This window comes from Pundamilia nyererei, unplaced genomic scaffold, assembly GCF_000239375.1.
Source record: "Pundamilia nyererei isolate P.nyererei 1_Seehausen unplaced genomic scaffold, PunNye1.0 scaffold00005, whole genome shotgun sequence".
Classification (NCBI taxonomy): Eukaryota; Metazoa; Chordata; class Actinopteri; order Cichliformes; family Cichlidae; genus Pundamilia; species Pundamilia nyererei.
This window is the reverse complement of record NW_005187406.1, coordinates 4,503,859-4,525,169: the sequence shown is the minus strand read 5'-3', so window position 1 is coordinate 4,525,169 and position 21,311 is coordinate 4,503,859. Positions and strand designations below refer to the sequence as shown.

General features: G+C 40.4%; 1 protein-coding gene across 1 annotated transcript in view; it reads left to right on the top strand.

The window, feature by feature from the left end:
- The first annotated feature begins 201 nt into the window (after nucleotides 1-201).
- The window catches only part of pkd1b (polycystic kidney disease 1b), a 31,837-nt gene continuing 10,727 nt past the window's right edge, over nucleotides 202-21,311 (top strand). The window contains exons 1-23 of the mRNA XM_005721845.1: nucleotides 202-277; nucleotides 2,560-2,740; nucleotides 2,921-3,114; nucleotides 3,895-4,013; nucleotides 4,165-4,312; nucleotides 4,835-5,100; nucleotides 5,198-5,959; nucleotides 7,008-7,139; nucleotides 7,324-7,469; nucleotides 7,595-7,731; nucleotides 8,468-12,135; nucleotides 12,909-13,049; nucleotides 13,221-13,497; nucleotides 13,707-13,809; nucleotides 13,935-14,063; nucleotides 14,184-14,334; nucleotides 14,839-14,976; nucleotides 15,807-15,951; nucleotides 16,029-16,715; nucleotides 18,846-18,999; nucleotides 19,185-19,350; nucleotides 19,452-19,647; nucleotides 19,779-19,946. Of these exons, the coding sequence (XP_005721902.1) occupies nucleotides 202-277; nucleotides 2,560-2,740; nucleotides 2,921-3,114; nucleotides 3,895-4,013; nucleotides 4,165-4,312; nucleotides 4,835-5,100; nucleotides 5,198-5,959; nucleotides 7,008-7,139; nucleotides 7,324-7,469; nucleotides 7,595-7,731; nucleotides 8,468-12,135; nucleotides 12,909-13,049; nucleotides 13,221-13,497; nucleotides 13,707-13,809; nucleotides 13,935-14,063; nucleotides 14,184-14,334; nucleotides 14,839-14,976; nucleotides 15,807-15,951; nucleotides 16,029-16,715; nucleotides 18,846-18,999; nucleotides 19,185-19,350; nucleotides 19,452-19,647; nucleotides 19,779-19,946 (8,284 nt within the window). The remainder of the gene's footprint in view (nucleotides 278-2,559; nucleotides 2,741-2,920; nucleotides 3,115-3,894; nucleotides 4,014-4,164; nucleotides 4,313-4,834; nucleotides 5,101-5,197; nucleotides 5,960-7,007; nucleotides 7,140-7,323; nucleotides 7,470-7,594; nucleotides 7,732-8,467; nucleotides 12,136-12,908; nucleotides 13,050-13,220; nucleotides 13,498-13,706; nucleotides 13,810-13,934; nucleotides 14,064-14,183; nucleotides 14,335-14,838; nucleotides 14,977-15,806; nucleotides 15,952-16,028; nucleotides 16,716-18,845; nucleotides 19,000-19,184; nucleotides 19,351-19,451; nucleotides 19,648-19,778; nucleotides 19,947-21,311) is intronic.

Below are 21,311 nucleotides of genomic sequence, written 5' to 3'. Positions count from 1 at the left end.
CCATAACTCATAGTGTCTGTGCAGGAGGAGGAAAGGAGGGCCCAGTGGAGATGTGTGTGTGTGTGCAGAAGGCACAGAAGTGGATGGAAAGGAAGATAAGACACTAAATTTAAGATGAGGAGAATCTTCAAATCTAGTGTAATACAAGGAGAGAATTAATTTCTACAATGCTCTGTTTCCATGCGTGATTTGCTCGGCAAGATGAGAGCCACGCTTGTGCCGCAGAAACACTCTCTACCCTGGATTATTTGCATGGTTTTGATCACAACTGCTGGAGGTGAGAATCTTAAGTTTGTACCAGGTTACTAAATGGAAAAGAAAAGCTGTGTTCTGGAAAAACTGCAGTATCAGCTTCAACATTTCAAAATAATTTCAAAATTCAGAAAACGTCTGGTTACATTTGAAGATGAGATCACAGAATACGACAGTATTGTTGTAGCACTCTTCATCCACTTTACATGTGTTGTCAGTATACAGCAAGGATTGTGCATTATGGCTTTTATTGTATATGTTGCTGTTTGTTTAATGTTAAAGAGAATGTGACTCCTATTTTCACCTTGTGTGTGCGGCAGAAACGTAGTCCTGGAAATGCGTGCTTACTTAGCGAGGACTTTGCCAGCTTGGTGGCCTTTTGTGGACAAATTTTGTCAGCACATTAACAAACTGCAAGAAAGTTCAGAAAGCTTTAATAAAGCTTAATAATGTTGGTGTTTATTAAAGTGAGTTAAACCGAGTTAAAGACAAAGTGCAATATACTTAAATGTAATAGAAAATAACTTAAACATATATTTTTGAAGAAGACAGATGACATTGTGTTTAGTTTTGTACCAGCCAATCAAAAAGTGTTCTTTAAACTAACCTTTTTTTTTTCAAAATATGAAATATTTTTGTAGATGCTTTAAAGCTATGGTTTTTGGTTTTTCAAAATAAAACTTCCTTCTTCATCAAATGATAGTGCTCCATTATTTAGGAGTTTATGAGCATGTGTTAAAACGACAGACTTTCAAAATTAAATTCTGCTATCACAATGTAACTATTACCTTCCACCTCCTGTAAGTCTAAAAAAAATCATTATTATTAAACACCAACTTTATTGGTGTTTAATAATAATTACCAGACTAAAGTCTGGTAATAACAACAGTTTCACTGATGTATTTCAAGAAATTCTTGTTGATAATGATACATTTTTAATCACTGAAGGGTTGAACAATATTATATTATATTTACCAGCTTTTACCAACTATTTAACTTTTTTCCCAAAATCTCGACATTGTAGCAGTTTGAATATTTGATTCCTGGTTTAATCCCAAGAGGATCTACTTAATACGTGAGGCTTCCTTCTGTGCGACTGCACTCAACAAAGAAAAAAATGTCCAAAATGTAATGTTCACTTTAAATATGAAATTACATGCATTTCTTCCCCATATAATTTGTTACTTAGGAAATGCAAGTATTTCAAATATTAACTTTAATGGAAGCTGATCAAATGAAATTTGTTTGAAAAGTATCCATTGAATTTATACCAACCATATATTTGGTAATTTTATCAATAAATAAACTGTTGATTTTATATATTTCAGCTGCATTTTATTTAAAATTAACGCTTCATGGTAATAAGGCCTATAAAATAATAATTTTTGAGTGCAAAGAAGATCCTGTACCTGAGTGCAATTATGAGGTAAAAATTACTTTTTATTTGATTTTGTAAGTCAATTGCAGTTCAGAGGGAAATCTTAAATCTTTATGGTTTGCATGTTAATATGACATTTGTACTTACCTTTCAGATTAAGAATTATGATGTGTGTCAGCCCAGTAAAAAGGATAGAAGAGACTAAAAAGAGTAAAGGAGTAAAAAGAGACTAATGGGGCGATCGTGGCTCAAGAGTTGGCAGTTCGTCTTGTAATCGGAAGGTTGCTGGTTTGACCCCCGGCTCAGACAGTCTCGGTCGTTGTGTCCTTGGGCAAGACACTTCGCCTACCGCCTACTGGTGATGGCCAGAGGGGCCGATGGCGCGATATGGCAGCCTCGCCTCTGTCAGTCTGCCCCAGGGCAACTGTGGCTACAACTGTAGCTGCCTCTGCCAGTGTGTGAATGAATAGTGGAATTGTAAAAGCGCTTTGAGGGTCTCGAAAAGCGCTGTATAAATGCAATCCATTATTATTATTATTAATGGATACTTCAATTTTTCATAGTTTAAAGTTTTTCTGATGATCTTGTCACAGTTTGAATGTGTGCATTTTACTTGTAACAGAGAACTTTTAAAGAGGAATGTTTGTCCCACTAAATTGACTGTATTTCATACAGAACATTACACATGGAGCATGTAGCGCTTCTCTCCTAAAACCAGTGCTGTAGCTCAAATTTCCTGATAAGAGCAGCAGGTGCTTTGAAGTCTCACAAACACAACGTCAAGGTTAAACCTAAAAGCTGAAATGTGATTCTGTCAAATGTGTCTTTGTTCAGCTGGATTTAAAGCTAATCACTGATGTGATTCACATGAGTTATGTAAGAAAGCACTCCTTGCATGTGGTTCGCTAAGTTTTGCTGTTGCTTTCCAGAGAACATTCCCTGCCCGCAAGGCAGTCAGGTTCACCTGACCAGCCTACGATGCTATTGGCTGTCAGAGATGGCAGTGTCATGGTTTGAAGCACGGGCTTCATGCAGAACAACCTTGGGAGGGGACTTAGCAGCTGCTGACAGCCTAGAACTTCAAAGTTTCTTTCTTCATGCCTTTCCACTGTGAGTCTGACAAACAATATACACAGTCATTCATTTCATATTCTCCTGAGAACTTTCTGTTTTTTTGTGATTTGTGTGTCTACTGCAGAGGACAAATGATGACCCTGGTTCTCAGGAGGAGATGCTTCTTCAGCCTGTTTTTAATCTTTAACACAGAATGTGTAACATTTTGTATTTTAGGAAAACCACTGTGTGGGTATGGCTGCAGGACTCTGACCAGGAAGGGGTTGTTCAGTCACAAAGTCCAATATGGCGGGACAAAGATGATGATAGTCCAGGGGAGTGCACTCAGATGGCACTGGGAACACTGGGAAGGTGGAGGAAGGCCCAGTGTGCAGGACAATACCATTTCATCTGTGAAATGGAAGTAAATGGTGAGATTTTTGTTTCATTAAATGACACCAGAAACACGCATGAATGTGAAATCAGGAAGAAGAACTGAACGCAGGCAGTATGGTAGGATGTTCAGGTGGCAGGCAAGCTGGCAAACAAACAAAAGCAGAGGGCAAGCAAAGCTCAAGCTCTGGAAACAGAAAAACACAGCTCGACTGAACATGCTGATAATTTGGCAAAGCCAAATATATACACAGACCAAGCATGCCATTATGACCACTGACAGGTGAAGTGAATAACACTGATTATTCTCATCATCATGACATTGTTAGTGGGTGGGATATATTAGGGACTAATGTGTTCATCGCGTACCTGGGGAACTCCTGGCACCAGGATGCAATATGGGTTGAAGGCAAGCTGACGAAGGCAATGTGAAGCTTTTGGTAACGTTCTGTTGGAAATCCTTGTGGATCCATGTGGATGTTATTTTGACACGGAACACCTACCTAAGCATTATTGCCAGCCATGCACAGCATTTCATGGAAATAGTATTTCTTGACTGGTCTAAGGAGCTTGGAAAGAAAAGCAGGAATGGTTTGAGTACGACAGCAAGATTGAGGTGTTGACTCGGCCTCCAAGTTCTCCAAATCTCAGTGTAATTGTGCATCTGTGGGATACCATGAAGGCCCCCAGCTCTCAACTTACAGGACTTGAAGGATCTGTTGTTAGTGCAGTCCATGCCTCAATGGGTCAGGTCAAATATATAAAAAATGTCATTTGAAATAGACTGAGGTGATTTTGTTTTATTCATCTTCCTGTAGCGCCTTTACCATCGATAGACAGTTACCTCATTGGATTGGCTCTCATGACCGGCATATATGCGGAAACCCACGTGCAGCTTCTTCCCAGTGTTCCAGACATCGGACGGCACACAGCAGAGGTAAAGTATTGTGCTTAATCACTGACTCCTGACTCAAGGAATCATAGGATATTATAAGATGAACGGCTGCTATGTGATTCCAAACTAGGGAAAGCAGAGGATGAAACACTCACAACTTTTGTATATAAGTAGGCTCCCATGTCTCCCACAGATGCAGCTTTTCCCAGGCTTGTGGTTCAGTCATGCAGGTCAGTTGCTATCAGTGGAACTGGTGGTCCAGCCCAGTCCTGTGTCCTCTCTGGCTCGTGTCCAGATACTTCGGCCCTACTGCAACCCTAACTACCACTTGGTACCTCCAGGTACTGAAACAGCTGTGACTAAAGCCTAATTTTTTATAGCACCTACTTGGCTCAGATCCACTCAACTCAGTTTGGGATATTTTTCAATACAATTTAGTACCACCTCAATGTGGGTGGGATAGTTATAGGAAGGCCCAGTGTGCAGTGTGTGTCATTTGTATGCAACACAAACACAACACAAACTGGAGGACACTGAGGTGATGTATACCTGCTGGTCACTCTATGGCCTTTCGTAAGACTTAGTATAAAAGAAGAGAGTCAGAAAAGGATGCAGGCTCTTGGGTTATTCAGTGACATCACTCTCAGTGATGGCACGCAGTCTATCGACATCACATTTTCTGCTTGACTCAGCTTGATGGGAACCCAGGCTGACTAGGTACAACTACTAACCAAGTTACCACCTGATAGAAAACGCTAAAAACCGAGTCAAGTTGAGTCGAGCTGAGTAGGTGCTAATGGGAAGGAGGTGTAGGATGTATTTGTCTGATACTGTAGGTAATAATCTGCTTTTTTATTTGTCAGGCTGCAGCTCTCTCCTTAATCCATTCAGCTGCTGCTCAGCAGTACCGCTGTGTAACACTACAGGGGGCTGCAGCACAGGGCAGCACTGGTGCCATCTACTGGAGGCATGCATGCTCACCACCAGTCCATGCAGCACCTACGACTCTGCCATCAGAAATCGGGGCTTTGCCTTACCCCCAAGATACTCCGACTTACCACCGTTCTATCACGTGGTGGCAGACCTGCCTCTGAAAATAAACCCCACCTTCGAGCTAAACACCATAAGGGTTTGTTGATTATCTTGCAACCTTTTTGGAAAATGCACCTTTTAAAACGTATGCCACAATAATTCTTTACACATTATCATGTTCGTTTTTTCAATAGCTGTCCCTCTTAGAGCGAGCCATCGTGGTTTACCCTGATGATATTGTGGCTATACAGCACACTCTTGACTCTGGAACATTTCTACATTGCCTAAACAGTGAAGCCTCTCGAAACTCTCCCTGGAGCCAAAGTTACCTGTCCTTCAGGGGGATGGAGTGGGGAGGCTGGTTGGAAGGAGTTACTTTACTGCCCCAAGGAAGCAAGTGGGTGGATGGAGTTGTGTGTAATCTAAGGATGCTTTATGTGGACACCCTTCACAGAGCTACGGAGCATGAAGACATCTTTGACTATACTCCGACAGAGACAGCCACTGTCAGTGGTATTAGGCCCCTTACTACAGGCCCTAATCCCAGTCTTAGGTCTAAATTCCAACTTGAGGTCATTCACCCACTCCCAGATGATAAGAACCAGATTCATGTCCAAATCAATGCCCCAACTGTCATTATTCTCAAGGCCCTGTTTGGAGAAAAAGCCAGCAGCTCATGGTCAGCCCCGGTGCTCCAGACTGGAGTTCCGTTTCTTCCATCCTGTCCTGAAAACATGTTTCAGTCTTTACTTGGCTGTAGGAAGCAATCCCAGCATACCTGGTTTTCATCTGCGACGCTGGTCTTATCATCACCTGGAATTCAAATCCTGAACATCAGTGTGATGGATGTGCAAAGTTTTCAGAGTTTGAGCGTGAAGGTTTGTGGCTACGAGCCTGTGACGGGGCTTAGTGTTGAGCCACATGGATGCCTGAGGATGCTTGTAGATACATCACAGGTGAGACCACCAAAAAGGAAACAGTGACAAAGATGCTAAGTTTTTTTTAACAATATATTTTAACGAAATAGCTTGTGTGAGTCTCAAAATAGCAGTTTATGTTAATTGTTATGCCAGTTTGAATGCAACCAAAAGAAATTAATAACAACTAGATGAATTGTTATCCAAGTTCTGGAGGACACACATGTTCCCCAGATGATAATTCATAATCATCCATCCATCCATCATTTTAACCGTCTATCCAAATAAGGGTTGCATGTGTGTGTGATGGCCAACACAGGAAAGAGCTAATATACTACATAACTCCAACCACTGGCAATTTTAGATTTATTTATTTCTTACTACAGAGAAATCAAATTGTCAACTTAAAAACTTTTCCAGAGGTTTGTTTTTTTTGTCAGATTTTTTTGGTTTTGTTTGTTTTTAGCAAAAAATGTTAAATTTGCAAGTATAACTTCAAGAATTCATAGCAGGAATACCTAAAGAACCTTTACACGTAACATAAAGTTGATAAGTACAGTACGTTTCTTATCTACATTAATTTACAATTCCAGTGGATCATTGGTGTAATATTTCATCAAGTCCAAGATATGCATAGGACCAAAGATTCATATTTGAATCCATACTTCATCAGCTGCTGAAAGCCCTCTGCACTGGTCACATTGCTTTGTTCATCACCACAGTGTTTCAGGCTGACACATCACTGACTGACTTGATTCCCTTGCTTAATCTTAACCTGGGGTTTCTTGGTGTGTCTGTGAGTGTGCTTCTGTACCTGGAGTACAGTGTGTCAGTGCATCTTCTTTATATCTTGCATATCAGTTGTATTTCAGTAGCTGTATGGAAAGCCCCATCAAATATTTGTGGTTGACTGGACCACTTGTGGTTGAGCCGTCTTAAGTGCTTAAATTGGAGGCCATTGACTATTTTGTATTACATTTAGTTAGTGTTTCAGTAAGAGTTGCAATCACAGTTAAACATGGATATGAAAGTAATGTTAGTTACCTTAGTTTAATGTAATGACATTTTTTTATGTTTTATTTTGTAGTCATTTACAGCCACAGTGGAGAGCGGCTCTTCAGTAAAATTCTCATGGGTGATTGACGACCTGAAAGAGTTTGCCTATGAAGGGAGATCTTACAGCGTAATGTTCAAGAAACCTGCTGAGTATAAGCTGCTGGTAAAAAAAAAAAAAAAAAAAAAAAAGTGCACTATGCTCAGATATTAGTTGTTTTATATTATTTGGCAAATATAACAAATAGAAATTTCATGATTACAGTTAATAGAAAAAAGGGTTGAAAAAGCAGTTTTAGTAATCAGTGAACTATCTGTAGGTGACAGCATCCAACCCCGTGAGCTCGCAGAGCCAGCAAATCCTCCTGACTGCAGATGAAATCACGCTGCTAGCTGACCCAGAGTTCCTGTCAGTCAGTGAGGTTGTGGCTGTGGATGTTACTCACCTCTACACTGTGAGGGTCAGAGTTGATATCTCCCTTCCAGTTACCTTTAGGTAAGGACTTCTGTAGCCATCTCTCCCAAGACTTTTATTGAATTTTTTATTGACAAGAAAGTCTCACACTGAAAATGCACTCATAAAGCTCTTTTTGTATGCTTTTCATGCAACTTGTCACTTAGATGGGATTTTGGGGATGGCAGTAGCAGTGTCATCCACACGCAGCCTGCTCCATGTCAGGCCATGGAAGCACATGTGGCAAGAAGAGAGAAGCAAATGTATATCCAGGACTCGGTAAACTACAGCTATCGGATCCCAGGTAAACACACACAGAAGACTTAAATTATTGACACTGCTGATTATTGTAATATTTTTCACTATTTTAACTTTACATCCCATGTCTTTAATGTTTTGGTTCACTGCCACTTTTAATCAGACCTTCCTATTTCTTTACAAAACAGCTGATTTTAGCAACTAACTCCACTAAACCCACTGTATTCTACCTACCAAGCATCAACACTGTTAGAAAGTCTGGAGGACATATTGGAGCATTTGGGAGTGCTGCACATTTTGGTTAAAACCAAACCAGATGCTAAATACTAATGTTCCTATATGTCTGCTTGATGTGTAATGAGGCAAATGATTGCAAACTCCTTCAGCATATCGACTTTATGTGTTCGCAGTAGAGCAGTGTTATGTTTACAATTAGTTTCTCCAACAAACGCTGGCCAAAAAGGTAATTAATATGAGTTTAATGGTGCTTTAAACAGCCAGTTAAGCAAACATTAAATTAACTTTTAGTTAATTTAATTTAACTTTTACATTTTCTCTTTGTTGCCTTTTTGGCAAAGACCCCAGAATCATATATGTAGATATTTTAAACCATTTGTTTCTTGGAGATTCATTTTTTTTTTAACCACTTTAGAAAGGATAATATTTTTGAAATTTTCTTAAATCTTTAGTAGGAAGTACCACAAATGACACTGTGGTTGACTGCTATGCACTTATAGTATTCAGTACAATAAAGCAAAATTCATTTTCTGTGTTTATTCCAGAGGACTACACACTCCACGTTCAAGTCTCCAATCAATATGACAACACTGAAACATCCATGAAGATAAATGTCCGCCCTCTGTTAATCAGCCTCTTCATTTCCCCTTCCACTTTGGTGCCTGTTGTCAACCAGACTTTCGACCTGGAAGCTTCCACCGAACCCTCCGCTTTTGTTGTCTTCTACACATGGGACTTTGGAGATGGTTCTAAAGCTGTCCAAAGCATCCACGCTAGAACTGGCCGTAGGTTTGGATCTGCAGGAGTATACAACATCACAGTACTGGCTAATAACACAGTTTCATCCATTAGTGCCTGGCACGTGGTGGTAGTTATGGAGAAAATCTCTGGATTAACTGTCTCCAGCAGCAGATCAAGTGAAGTTGGCTCTGCTACAGATTTCAAAGCTGAGGTTTCTATTGGTACTGACCTCCTCTGGGATTTTGACTTTGGTGATGGGTCCCAGCAGGAGAATCTTACAGATAGTTCCATCTCACACATCTATAAGTTTCCAGGGAACTATACAGTAAAAGTGACTGTCTATAATTCTATCAGCAAAGCTTTTCAGTCTATCATTGTTGAGGTCTATGCTTTGACTATTAGAGGTGTTCTCCCGACAGAATGCATCATGAGTGGAAAAGACACGCAGTTTACAGCTCTGGTGAATGGAAACGTATCCAGTCTGACTTTCCATTGGCTGTTTAAAGACTCAAATGTAACTGTAGTGATAGGACAGTCCACAGCCATGCATATATTTCCAAGCCATGGTATTTTTCATGTTAACCTGACTGTGTTTAGTTCTTTCACACGTACCTCATTTAATACGAGTGTCTGTGTTCAAAGTCTGATAACGAATGTTGTGATGCAACGCTCAAAGAATGTGGTGGCAGTTGGTGAACAAATATGCTTTGGTGTGTTAGTGTCCCCTGAACAGATGATGGGTTACCAGTTCAAATGGTTTAGTAACTCCTATGATGTTGCTGCTGTAACTGAAAACTCTGAGAGATGTTTTGTCTTTGGAGATGAAGGTGTTGAAGAGGTGTCAGTAACAGCAAGTAACAAAGTCAGCAGCAAAACAGCCAAAGTTAACATTACCATTCAAAAACCAGTGAGCGGACTTTCTATTAGGCACAATAGCCAAAGTGATGCACTGATTGTCAATACAGTAGCATCATTTTGGATTGCCAGTTGTGCTGGCACCAATGTGTCAGTGCTGTGGAACTTTGGAGATGGGTCACCAGCGGAGCAGAAACATAACGTCTCACATGTCTTTACTTTGTTGGGTCAGTTCACAGTCACTGCAATAGCATTTAACGCTGTTAGCCGGGACTCTACAACCCTCACAGTGAACGTATTACTCCCTGTTTCAGATCTTTCACTTCACACCAGCCACCCTTATTCTGTGGTAGGAGAGGAAACTGTCATCACAGCAGTTAGCAGTGCTGGAATTAGCAGTGCCAGCTACTTTTGGACAGTAGAAGGCATATCTTTAACCAGACAGGGAACTCATGAGTTCAGATTTGCTTTCCCGAGACCAGGAGTGTATCGAGTAAGCGCTATAGCACAGAATCTATTGAGTAAAAGAGAGGCAGATATTTTAATTGAGGCATTTGAAAGAATAGAGGGACTTCAGATTGAATGTCAAAGCCTGATAAATGAGAAATATATACCAACTCATGAGGAAGTGTTGTTTACTACTTCAGTCACCAAAGGCTCCAACATTACTTTCCATTGGCTTGCCAGACAGAGTGAAACAACCCAACAAATTGCAGGTGAAGGAGAATTTTTTCATTTGTTACCTGGAACACCTGGTAATCTTTCAGTTCAGCTTAGAGCCTCCAATGTGTTGGGTGAGGTTACCAAGAGTGTTTCTTTAGTAGTAGTTGAACGTGTAAAAAATGCAGTCATAACAGTACAGTCAAACTTTGTGGCATGGAAGAAAGTAGTGAATATCTCTGTTTTTGTGGATACCGGATCAGACTTACAATATCTTTGGCATATGAATGCTAACCTTTTACCCCTTCAGACACAGGAACCTTTTCTGCTTTACACTTTTCCAAGTCTGGGTTCTTATCTTGTCACAGTTGTAGTTTGGAACGCTGTTAGCCAGAGTAACAACACCAAACCGTTTTTGGTTCAGGAAGAAGTCCAAGATGTAGACTTTCAAATTGACAACAAGACACATCCATTTTATGTCAATGCAAGTGCTACTCTTTCCTTTCATGGGTTTATTCACAAGGGTAATGATCTGCATTGGGACTGGAAAGCTAGAACTGCTAAACAGAACATTTTCACCTCAACCAGTCAAACATTTATCTACAGATTTCCACATGCAGGCACCTACCAGGTGTATCTGAATGTTTCCAATGAGATAAGTTGGCAGATGGTTTCACACAATGTCAGAGTCCAGGATGCAATCAAAGGTCTTGTGCTGGGCAATAGCAAGTCCTCCTTCTGTAGTAACAAACAAGTAACATTTATTCCAACAATCTCCAAAGGAAGCAATGTAAGCTTTCTTATAACTTTCCAAAACAAACACTGGACTCTAAGTCATGATATTTTTGAGGGCCAATACACCACATCAAGTCTTCCAGTCGGGAGACACATAGTTACAGTTCAAGCTTTCAACCAGGTCAGTAGTGCAGAGGTGTCCTCTAGCATTCTAATCACTGAGCAAGTTCAAGGTTTGCAACTTGTAAACTGTTGTTCTACTACTCTAGAAGCTCAGAAAGGAACCCAATTCAAAGCAGAGGTTCAAAGTGGATTTCCAGTCAACTACACCTGGATGTTTCACTTGGAAAGGTCAAGGCCCACTTGGCTCATGGGAAAAGAAGTCATCTTTACTCCCTTGGATAATGGTTCATTGTTTGTTAGTGTGTCAGCCAGCAATGGACAATGCTCTCAGACAGTAAACCTGACTGCTACAGTCGAGTGGCCTGTTAGGAAAGTAAAGCTCGTCTGTCATTCAAAGAAAATATTTGTTGAACATCCTGTCCGATTTTCTGCAACGGTGGGCAAAGGAAGCAATATTAAATATGTGTGGGACTTTGGAGAGTCCAAGGAATTATTAGTGACAGAGTCAAGTGCAGTTAACCACACTTATTATAACACCGGCAAATACAAAGTTATGGTCACAGTTTTCAACAGTGTCAGCAATGTGTCCTCACAGCTACACATAGAGGTGGAGGATCTTCAATGTTCCAGCCCACAGGCCTCCCTGGTCCAAAGCCAGTCTACTATATTTAGGTCTAGAACAAGTTTCTTTGAAGCAAGTGTGAATATTAATTGCTCTTCTTACAAGACTCTCTATCTGTGGGAGGTATTCACCGAGTCAGACTGTACCTATGGCAACACTGATATTTCTGGAAACAAAGTCATTCTCCAAAATCTGGAGGATGCAACACCCTTTCTCTCAATCCCAAAGCATGTGCTTAATGTAGGGAGCTACTGCCTGGTATTCACACTTTCATTCCAGGAAACTCCCATCCTCCTCAAACTGAAGACTAACATCACAGTGGTCCACTCACCATTAGTAGCTCTCATCAAGGGAGGCTCCCACAGATGGTGGTCCAGCTTAAACAACCTTGTCCTTGATGGGTCTGACTCTTATGACCCTGATATTGAGCCAGGAGTAGAAGATGCCCTTCAGTATCACTGGAGCTGCATGGCAGTGGTAGGCAGCTTTGTATGTTTAAGATTTCTATTGTATTGCATTCATTCTGTGTCTAACTATGGATGATCTGATATCCTCGTGTTGGTGTTGTTCCCAGACCATCATGAAAATGTTGTTCCAGGTTCAACATTGCAAGTGACCAATCACATTGTTGTGACGTTATTCTTTTGTGCACCAAGCCATTCGTGCATTTATGAAATTCCAATGTTGCAAGGACAATATCAATTCTGCTTACTGTTTATTAAAGGGTTAGGGTTAGGGTTAGGGTCCGTTGATCGGCGGACAGAGGTGGTTTCTCGCAGCTTAAGTACAGTTTTTTGTTTTACGCCGGTTTTTCCCGAAGTCGCAAAAGTATGACGTCACAACAATCTGATTGGTCACTTGCAATGTTGATCCTGGAACAACATTTAGTATGATGATCTGGGAACAACACCAACACGAGGATATCAGATCGTGCGTCTAACTATAACAACAATTTGCAGAACTCCAAAGAGTCCTCTTTTGTAAAGCAGCCCATCGGGTGGACCAGCAGTAGGATGACTATACAAAGCAATCATCTACACCCTGGCACAATCTACATTTTCACCCTTACTGTGCACAAGGAAGGAAGGAAACCTTCCTCTGTTAACCAAACGGTATGGAGTTATGTTGAATATTGCTTGCAATCAGATGATTTTGGAGATATAAGCAGGTATGGATGAACTTGTCACTGAGGGAAGAAGCTACTGGGCTGAATGACCATCAAACCTTGTCTTATGTCTTATTTCTTTCAGGTAACTGTCAGTGACGCTCACTTGCTTCCTGTGACTATAGATTGTGTATCCTGTTCTGTTCGCTCATCTGCTAACCACATCAGTTACAACGCCCCCGTTATCCTTTCTGGACGTTGTGGACAATGTGATGACCAGGCACAGGTAACTATTGTCAAATTAAATGCAAAAGAAATATTGTGTGAGGTTGTATTTAATTATTTCTTTAGTAGATGAATTAAAGTAATGACTGGCTGATTATTTTTAAATTGGGAAATATATAAATATGCCTATATATTTTGTTACTACTGTGATTCATGAACGTGTCTTCTACAGTACAAATGGAGAGCTCATGACCAAAGTGGTCTGTCCCTTGTCCTTGATGAGGTCACCACTAAAGGGAAATATTCTCGCTTGGTGGTGCGATCAGGCATCCTTCAGCCAGGACAGAGTTATTACTTTGCCCTAGATGTAGCCCAGCCTCACAGTGGGGAACGGGGCAGTGCCGTCTTGATGATACAAACAAACAATCCACCACATGGCGGCCTGTGTGATCTGAGTCCAGAGTCAGACATACAACTACTGGAGACAAAGGTCACCTACAACTGTTCAGGTATCACTAAGTTATAAAACGACAGGGCTACACAATCTAATTTGCATTGATGTTTTCATCTGACAGGTTAAAAGTGTAAATGTTTGTTTTTTTTCCACACTTTTCAACCCAGCTGACAAATTTAATGAAACAAGTTAAAATCACACAGCTGGACTTTAATGTACGTTGTTGTTTATGGTTGTGTCTAACATCTGCTCTCTCTGGGATAGGATGGCAAGATGATAAAAGCAGAGTCTCTCAGTTGATCTATACCTTCCAGGTGGCATTATGTCAGCTCATTAGCACTGTGTGCCCTGTGCTCACACTCTATAGGTAAATGGCCTCAGCTTGCAGTTATTAATAGACATCCAAGTACATGCAGGCTTAGTTATTCCTTTAAAATTAAGCCTTTCATAACACAAAGTTATACTTTGGATTGTCTGAATTTTTCTTCCAAGGGGGACACGGTCAACGTTCAGCACGCTGGTCCCAGTGGGAAGTCCTGGACAAAGAGAAACCGTGTCAGTTATCAGAGTCATTCTGCTTGTAGAGAACCATTCTGGGGCAAAGTCTGTGGCTTTGAACAGGTGAGAAGTCGTGTTAGTTAAAATCTAAGAGAATTCTTTATGAATAATACATCTCAGGACCAGTGTCTGTAAAGTTTAATGCACTGAACTGATGTGGCCCTGCATTTCTGCATTCCCAAGAACACTAACAGTGGAAAATCCTGCAGTCAATGAAGCTGCCAGTCAGTGGCTCAGAAACAAGAGCCAGACTGAACTGTGGGCTTTGGTCCAACATGGTAACCCTCAAGAAATCATCCCGTATTGCATTGCCCTCACCAGCAAGCTCAATCAGGTAGTGTATGTAAAATGTTCATATTCCAGTGCATGTGTCATGGTCTGTGGATTTTGGTATTAGAGATTCTTTCTTGAGCTTTTTTTTGGAGTTTTAGTTTAGATTATAAGATTAAAATTCTATTAGTCCCCTCAGTGTTTCCTTCTGTGTTTTCCCTCTGTCAAGTTAATCCATGTTTCAGTGATCATTCATTTCCTTTTCTTCTTTGGCAATCATGTGACTCTGGTGCTTTGAGCTCTCCTGGGTGAATGGTCTTACATCGTGTCTTGATGCCGTCTTGTACCCAACATCCCGATTGCCCTGCCACTCATTATGTATTTCGATGTTCTTGAAAATTAAATCTCTGTATTCCTGTGTCCTATTGGTTCCCTTTTGGAAAACAATTTTACTTGGATTACCTCTTATTGATTTCCTTTTCTGGCCTGTAGCTACTAGTTTTGTAATAAAGCTTGACTATTATTTGTTACTTTGAATCCTGAGTCTGCACTTCACTCCTTTCACCAGATGGACTTTGAGTGGACTGCCGAGGAACTCATGGATAGGAGGGAGATCCGAGGAAATGTAACAGAAGCTCTCGCCTCTCTCCCTGTGTCCACCTTACTAGATGTTGATCAGATCAGTGCGACACTGTCGCAGTCTGTGGTAAGGAACCCACAGACAATGCCCAGACAAAAACTGTGAGCTTGAGGGGAAGAAGCAACAGTTTGACATTTTGGAAAAATTTACTTGGCTTTCTGGTAGAGAATTGAAGGAAAAGGTCAGTTTCACTCCCCCACTGCAAGCTTAATTTAGCTCACAGACGTGAAATGGAGCAACTTTGGGCTTCGGTATCTTGCTGTGGGGGGTTCATGACAAAAGTAGTAATACTACAATGCAAAAAAAAAAATTACGTACCTACTTATTATGCAGAAATTCAGCCTTTTACATTATATTACTGGATCATAATTATAGATTTAGTAACAAGAGCATGACTTTTATGTTTTATGTACTATGTGAAGTGTAAATATCAACACTGATTCCTCAGAGGCATCCGATGGAAGACAAAACACTGCTCAGTAGACCATTTAACACTTTATTACTTCTAGAAGGGAGATGCGTCCTGCATGACATGTTGCCGTGGATCTCAAAATGGTGGTGTGCCCCTGACAGTTTTATTACAGAAGCTCTCTCATTCTAGTCTAAACAATAGCGTCTCAGTAACTTTCCACTAGAGATGGTCCCCTCTTATCTACATTTTCCCAGGCAAGCGTGAGTGGGAGTCTGCAGCTTTCTACTCTCCAAGGACACATGGTCTAATGCCTTTATTTTTCAGGGCTGTGTCCACTTAATACTACACTATATAACTTTATAACACTTATTATTAAAAAGCATAGAATTATTGAGGCACTGCAAATTATTTAATCCCAACAGAAGCATAGTCGTCTTCTTTTTCTTTTTGCTTGCATTGACATTGCATGTTTTCTTTATTCCAGGCTGTTCCCAGTGAGTTGGTACGTGAAACCTCTCAGAAGAACGTTTTGGAAACTGTGGGGAAGATGATCCATGTAATAGAGAAAGAGATGGATCCTGCCGTTTTGTCAGCCGCAGATACAGGAAGAAACATCCTTAATGTTATAGGTGCTGGCCAACCACCATCTCCTGCATGAAATAGTCATGTACTGACATCAAATTTACCATATTCTATGTGTTTCCAGGTAGTACTCTGGCAGCCGCGTCTGAATCATCCAGTGGTTTTTACCCAGCCTACTCGGGAACTCTGCAGGGAGCATCAGTAATCTCCCTGTCAGCACTGAGTCATGCTGGAGCTCTAATGCGCACACTGATGCGTTCATATGTTTCTGGCGAGGTGCCTTTTTTGCTGTCCACCAACTATATCACCTCAGTGGGTTTCCAAGGAGACCCTTCTGATCTCCTCTGCCAGTCAAACCAGATAACGAGGCAGTCATCATTTCCTGACAAATCTAAGGCTTCTCATCATTGTCAGTTTACTATGCCCTCCTCCCTGATAGCTCATCTGGAGAATACAGAGTCTGAGGTGGTGCAGGTGTTGTTTGGTTTGGATAAACTACTGGATGACAACGCTTTACTGGAAGGAGCCAATCCTCCAATTTCCACCACTCTTGTGGCCATGGAGCTTAGCACTCCTCAGGGTCAACCCATACCCGTTGTGGGTTTGGACCCTGAACAAGCCATTCAGGTCGCCCTGCCAAATAAGTACTCGTTGGATCATGGAAATGAGAGAGTAGGTGAAGATGGGAATGGGACATGTCTTACTGTAACACTACCGACTAAAGGACAGCTGAACTTCACAGTAAAAGTTCCAGATAGCCTGGATGAAAATGCAGGTTTATATATTGCCTTCAAGTTCACCTTGGCGCCAGGTACAGTTTCTTTATTTTTTTCTTACTCTGGGTCTGTCCTGCTCCAGATTTGTTTCTTGTTTCTGTTTTCATGAGTGTAGACTTTTTAGCTAAATACCCATTACAAATATAAACACAAAAGCTACTATTTCTTAGTTTAAAGCCTCTTATTAAGTCAATACACAGTTCCTAAACTCTATGGGGTCCTTTAGCATATCACAGCTCATTGCTTTTATAGCCTGATACTTAATGGAGCTCTGTGGGGTTTTCTTGCAAACACAGTTACAAAAGTTCATATTGAGTTTAGAACATTGTGAAGTTTTTTAGGTCTGATTTCAAAAACATTAACCTCTTCTTTTCATAAAATATTCGCAAGGCTGATATAACTGTTTAACATCCTGGGCTGTTGTTTATAAATAAATACATTTACCAGGTAAAGAAGAGTGAGCTGGGGAGCTATCAGCTAATGCTTGCGCTAACTAGCTATCTTGATTACCAGGATGCATTTATGTTTTTACACCAGGAAAAATAGGTGTAAATAAGTGCTCTAGTCTGAAGCCTTGAGATGAGCAATGTCATCATCACTATTCTTGTGTTTTGAAACCAGATGTGCCGAGCTAGTAGCCAGGATCTCAGTGCAAAAATCATACACTTATTAGCTAACTATCAGGTCTGGCCTGGATCTGGTATCAAGCCGGCACTGCTGGTTAATATCTATTTAGTTCTTAAATAGATCCAGCACAGGATCTATTTAAGAACTAGATCCTTAGGGTTAGGGTGGGCCAGCACAGGATCACCAGTGTGTCTGAAACTGGTCTTGTGCTGGCCCATGTGTGGGTCACCTGTGGCAAACCAGATCTGAACCACCAAAGGGCCGTCATGCTTTGCGGTATGTGGGCCATGTGTAAGCACATTGTGTGGGACAGATCCGGGCCATACCAATTTTGCTATGTGGGTGAGAGTGTTTAACTCTAGCCAGGATATTCATTCTTTCTGGTACTATGACCTAAATTTATAAAATGGATTAAATATTTTATTCATATAACCCAAAATGAATACAACGCCAAGGGAATTTTCTTATATACTTCAAAAGGACCAAACATTTTTTGCAGCCTCCTGGTGGCTGCTAAATAATATACAGGTTTACACAATATTTTTTACACATTACACATTTTATCAAACCTGTACATTTCATATAAGAAGCCAAATCATAATATTAGACAAAGATTTAAATTATGTCTTTACTTTAGTAAATAATGATATCATTTATTAAGAGAAAGAAGTTATCCAAACCTGGTCTTTTATGAAATGAAAACAGATGCAACAGGAATCAAACCTTCCAAAAAGTTCAACTGTATTTTCCCCAAAAGTCTTGGGGATCATCAGGATGTTTTCCATGGTTTTTGCCATGGACCTCTCCCATGCCATCTTTGCCCATCTCTTTCTTATTATTAAATCTTGAACTCTGACCTTAACGGAGACCTGCAGCTGCTAGATGTTGTTCTGGGTTCTTTTGTGACTCCTGGATGAGTCAGTGATGTGCTCTAGAACTAATTTTAGTAGATCGGCCATTCCTGAGAACATTCACCACTATTCAAACTTTCTTCCATTTCTGAATGTCTCACATCATACCACTTTTTCAAATAGGGCAAGGTAGATTTACAAAGTTTAAAAAAACCCCATCTATTTTGTATTTTTACAGGTTATCTTTGTCTAATGCTAAAATTTGTTGGAAACATTGAAGTGTGACAAATATGCAAAACAAAAAAAGAATAGCACTGTACGTCTGTTGTGCATGATTCTAGTTTATTACAGTCCATAGTGACTACCTCAGGGGGCAAACATCACAGTCAGGGAATAGCTTTTTATCTTTTTAGATAAATAAAATAATACTGTTTAAAAATAATCAGTGTGTTGCTGTTACTTATGTCAGTCCCGAACAATGCAATGACTACTATACTTACAAAGTATGAATGCATTTTCATTAATAAATGTACTAATAACATGAGTGTACACATTTCAGGATAGGAGGTGTCTTTCAGGACCAACCATGTAGTGCCTCTTGTACATAATTATTTATTAAACCTGCAATATATGTTTGTGCTATTATTAATAAAATTACTGCTTTTAAACTGCAATATCCACCACTAGGAGCAGCTCCACTGCCTGTAGGACATGTCAAGATTGAAGCAAGCTCTGCAGTGCCGAGGACCAATGCATCCCAGAATTCCCTGATGAGAGAGTGGGCTCTTACACTCTCTCATCTGGCCAGCTCCTCGGAAGAAACCATTTTTCTGTCTCCCCTGTGAGTCACGGCTCTCTTCTGCAACTCACTGCTCTAATTGCTCATTTTGATGAATAAAGATGACCTTCACATGAATTAATTTTCCTCTACAACAGTCTGAATGGGACAGATACGCCTCTTTCTGTCAACCTGAGTTCATCTCTGGTCGACGGCGGTCCAGTCAATGTGTCTGTGTGCGTGTTCAGCTCTCTGTGCCAGTACTACAATGTGAAGGAGAGGCGTTGGAGCCGGGAAGGTCTTCAACCACTGGAGGGCAGCACACTCCGCACAGCGCTATGTCTCACCCAGCACCTCACCATGTTTGGGGCCAGTTTGTTTGTTCATCCAGGGGCTGTTGTTTTGCTACCACCTGTACGTGAGAACACAGAGGATTACAGCAGATGTAGATATTTTAAAATAAAGTAAATGCATGATTTTTGCTCTTTTCCTTCTCCCCCTATTCAAATCTGCAGTCAGGAGAACCTGTGAGGAACATGGTGGTAGGGATTATCTGTGCTGCCCTGGTTTTGATTCACTTGCTGGTGGGGCTCATTGCCCATAAACTGGACCACTTAGACAGCCTGAGACTGATTCAGGTACCACTGTGTGGGCGACCCGGGCTGTACCACTACAGAGTGCTGGTAAAGACTGGCTGGAGGCCCGGGGCAGGTCAGCCAAAGACAAGACATTAAAGAGACAGAAAATGAAAAGCCAAACATTACATGTAATGGCTGAATTATCCTGTTTGAATGCTTTAAAATTAAATGGAAAGTGATCGTTTCTGTGGTGCTACCCTTCAGGAACTACGGCACATGTTGGCATTAGTTTGTATGGTCTGAAAAAGAGCGGCTCGCACCATCTGCAGAGGGATGGAGCTTTCCAGCGTGGCAGCCTGGATCAGTTTCATGTGGAGACAGATGACAACATGGGAGAAGTCTGGAAAATTCGCATCTGGCATGATAACACAGGTACATTATGTGGTCACAATTACTGGACCAGACCTCTTCAGTTATTTCCAGTTCTGTTCCCTCAGGTGTACAAAATCAAGCACCAGGCAATCTAGTCTACCTTTAATGATTTTCAAAATAGCAAACAAATCAAATGTAAGAATGATATTTCTTTTGTTTTGTGTTTTATTTTGTTGTGTTTTACACACAGTCCCTTTGAACACGTGATCACATTTTCCTTTAACAACCCTCTGTTAGCATTTGGGAACTCAGGAGAGAAGTTGCTTAACAGTTTACGGCCTCTTTTCTCCTGTTTTTAGTCATAATGTCCACGTTTTTTACTGGGTGACAGGTGTGAGTTACAGGTGTGAAAGCTGAGCACCCAACTCTTGCTCCAGAACTATACATTCTCAGCATGGTTTGGCATTGCCTTTAATTTCCAGATGACAACATATGGTGCCCCAAAACGGTATATATATTATTCATGAATAATGGTGCCTTCAAAGATGTTAGAGTTACTCATTAATGCCATGTACACCAATGCACCCTCATGCCACCACAGATGCTGAGTTTTTAATTGCGCACTCATAAAGAAATAAATAAGAAATTGTCCCCTTCTTTAATAGTCACGATTAGCAAAAGGAAAATAAATATTTTATTGGACAGTTTTCCATCTGAGCTTGGGAGCAAAAAAAAAAATCCCTTTTTAATTGGAAGAACTTTATAATACAGCCTACAAATTTAAATTCTATTGTAATTTTCATCAAATTGAGCCTTAAATTTGAGCTACAACTCTGCAGTCGTGGGCTGGTTAGTTCACTTTATAATATTGCTCACACAGCTTAATTTATTGTGTAATTATGGTTTAGGATACAGCACTTAGTCCACTCAGCATTACAACCTGCGTCCTTAAAATTATTGTGTGGTTAAAATGTAAGGCAAGAGAAAAAAGGAACTACTAACATATTTATTTACTGTATGATTTGTGTCTGCTTTATTAAAATATTCAAAGGTTTCCTTTACAAATGCTTACAGTACTTTATTTCTTCTTACCAGTAAGACCTCAAATTGTTACTCCCTCATTCTTGTATACTTCCTGGTAAATATTTTAAGCTAATTAAAATGACAACTTAATTTTGGATAAATTGTATCAGAAATACACAGTAAACTTTGGGGAAATTACACCCTATGTCATGTTTTATTAAGTGCTACCTTTTCTTTGCATGGTAGAGTCCATACTTGCCTCTGTGGACAGACACAAAACACCATGTTCAATAAAGTGTTCCTGTATTTAAAGTGTAAGTATAGGGATGAACTAGAAACAGTTTTTCTAGTGAATGAAATGTGTGATTAATTAGTAACAGTAAGTGTTTAAGACATGTCTGC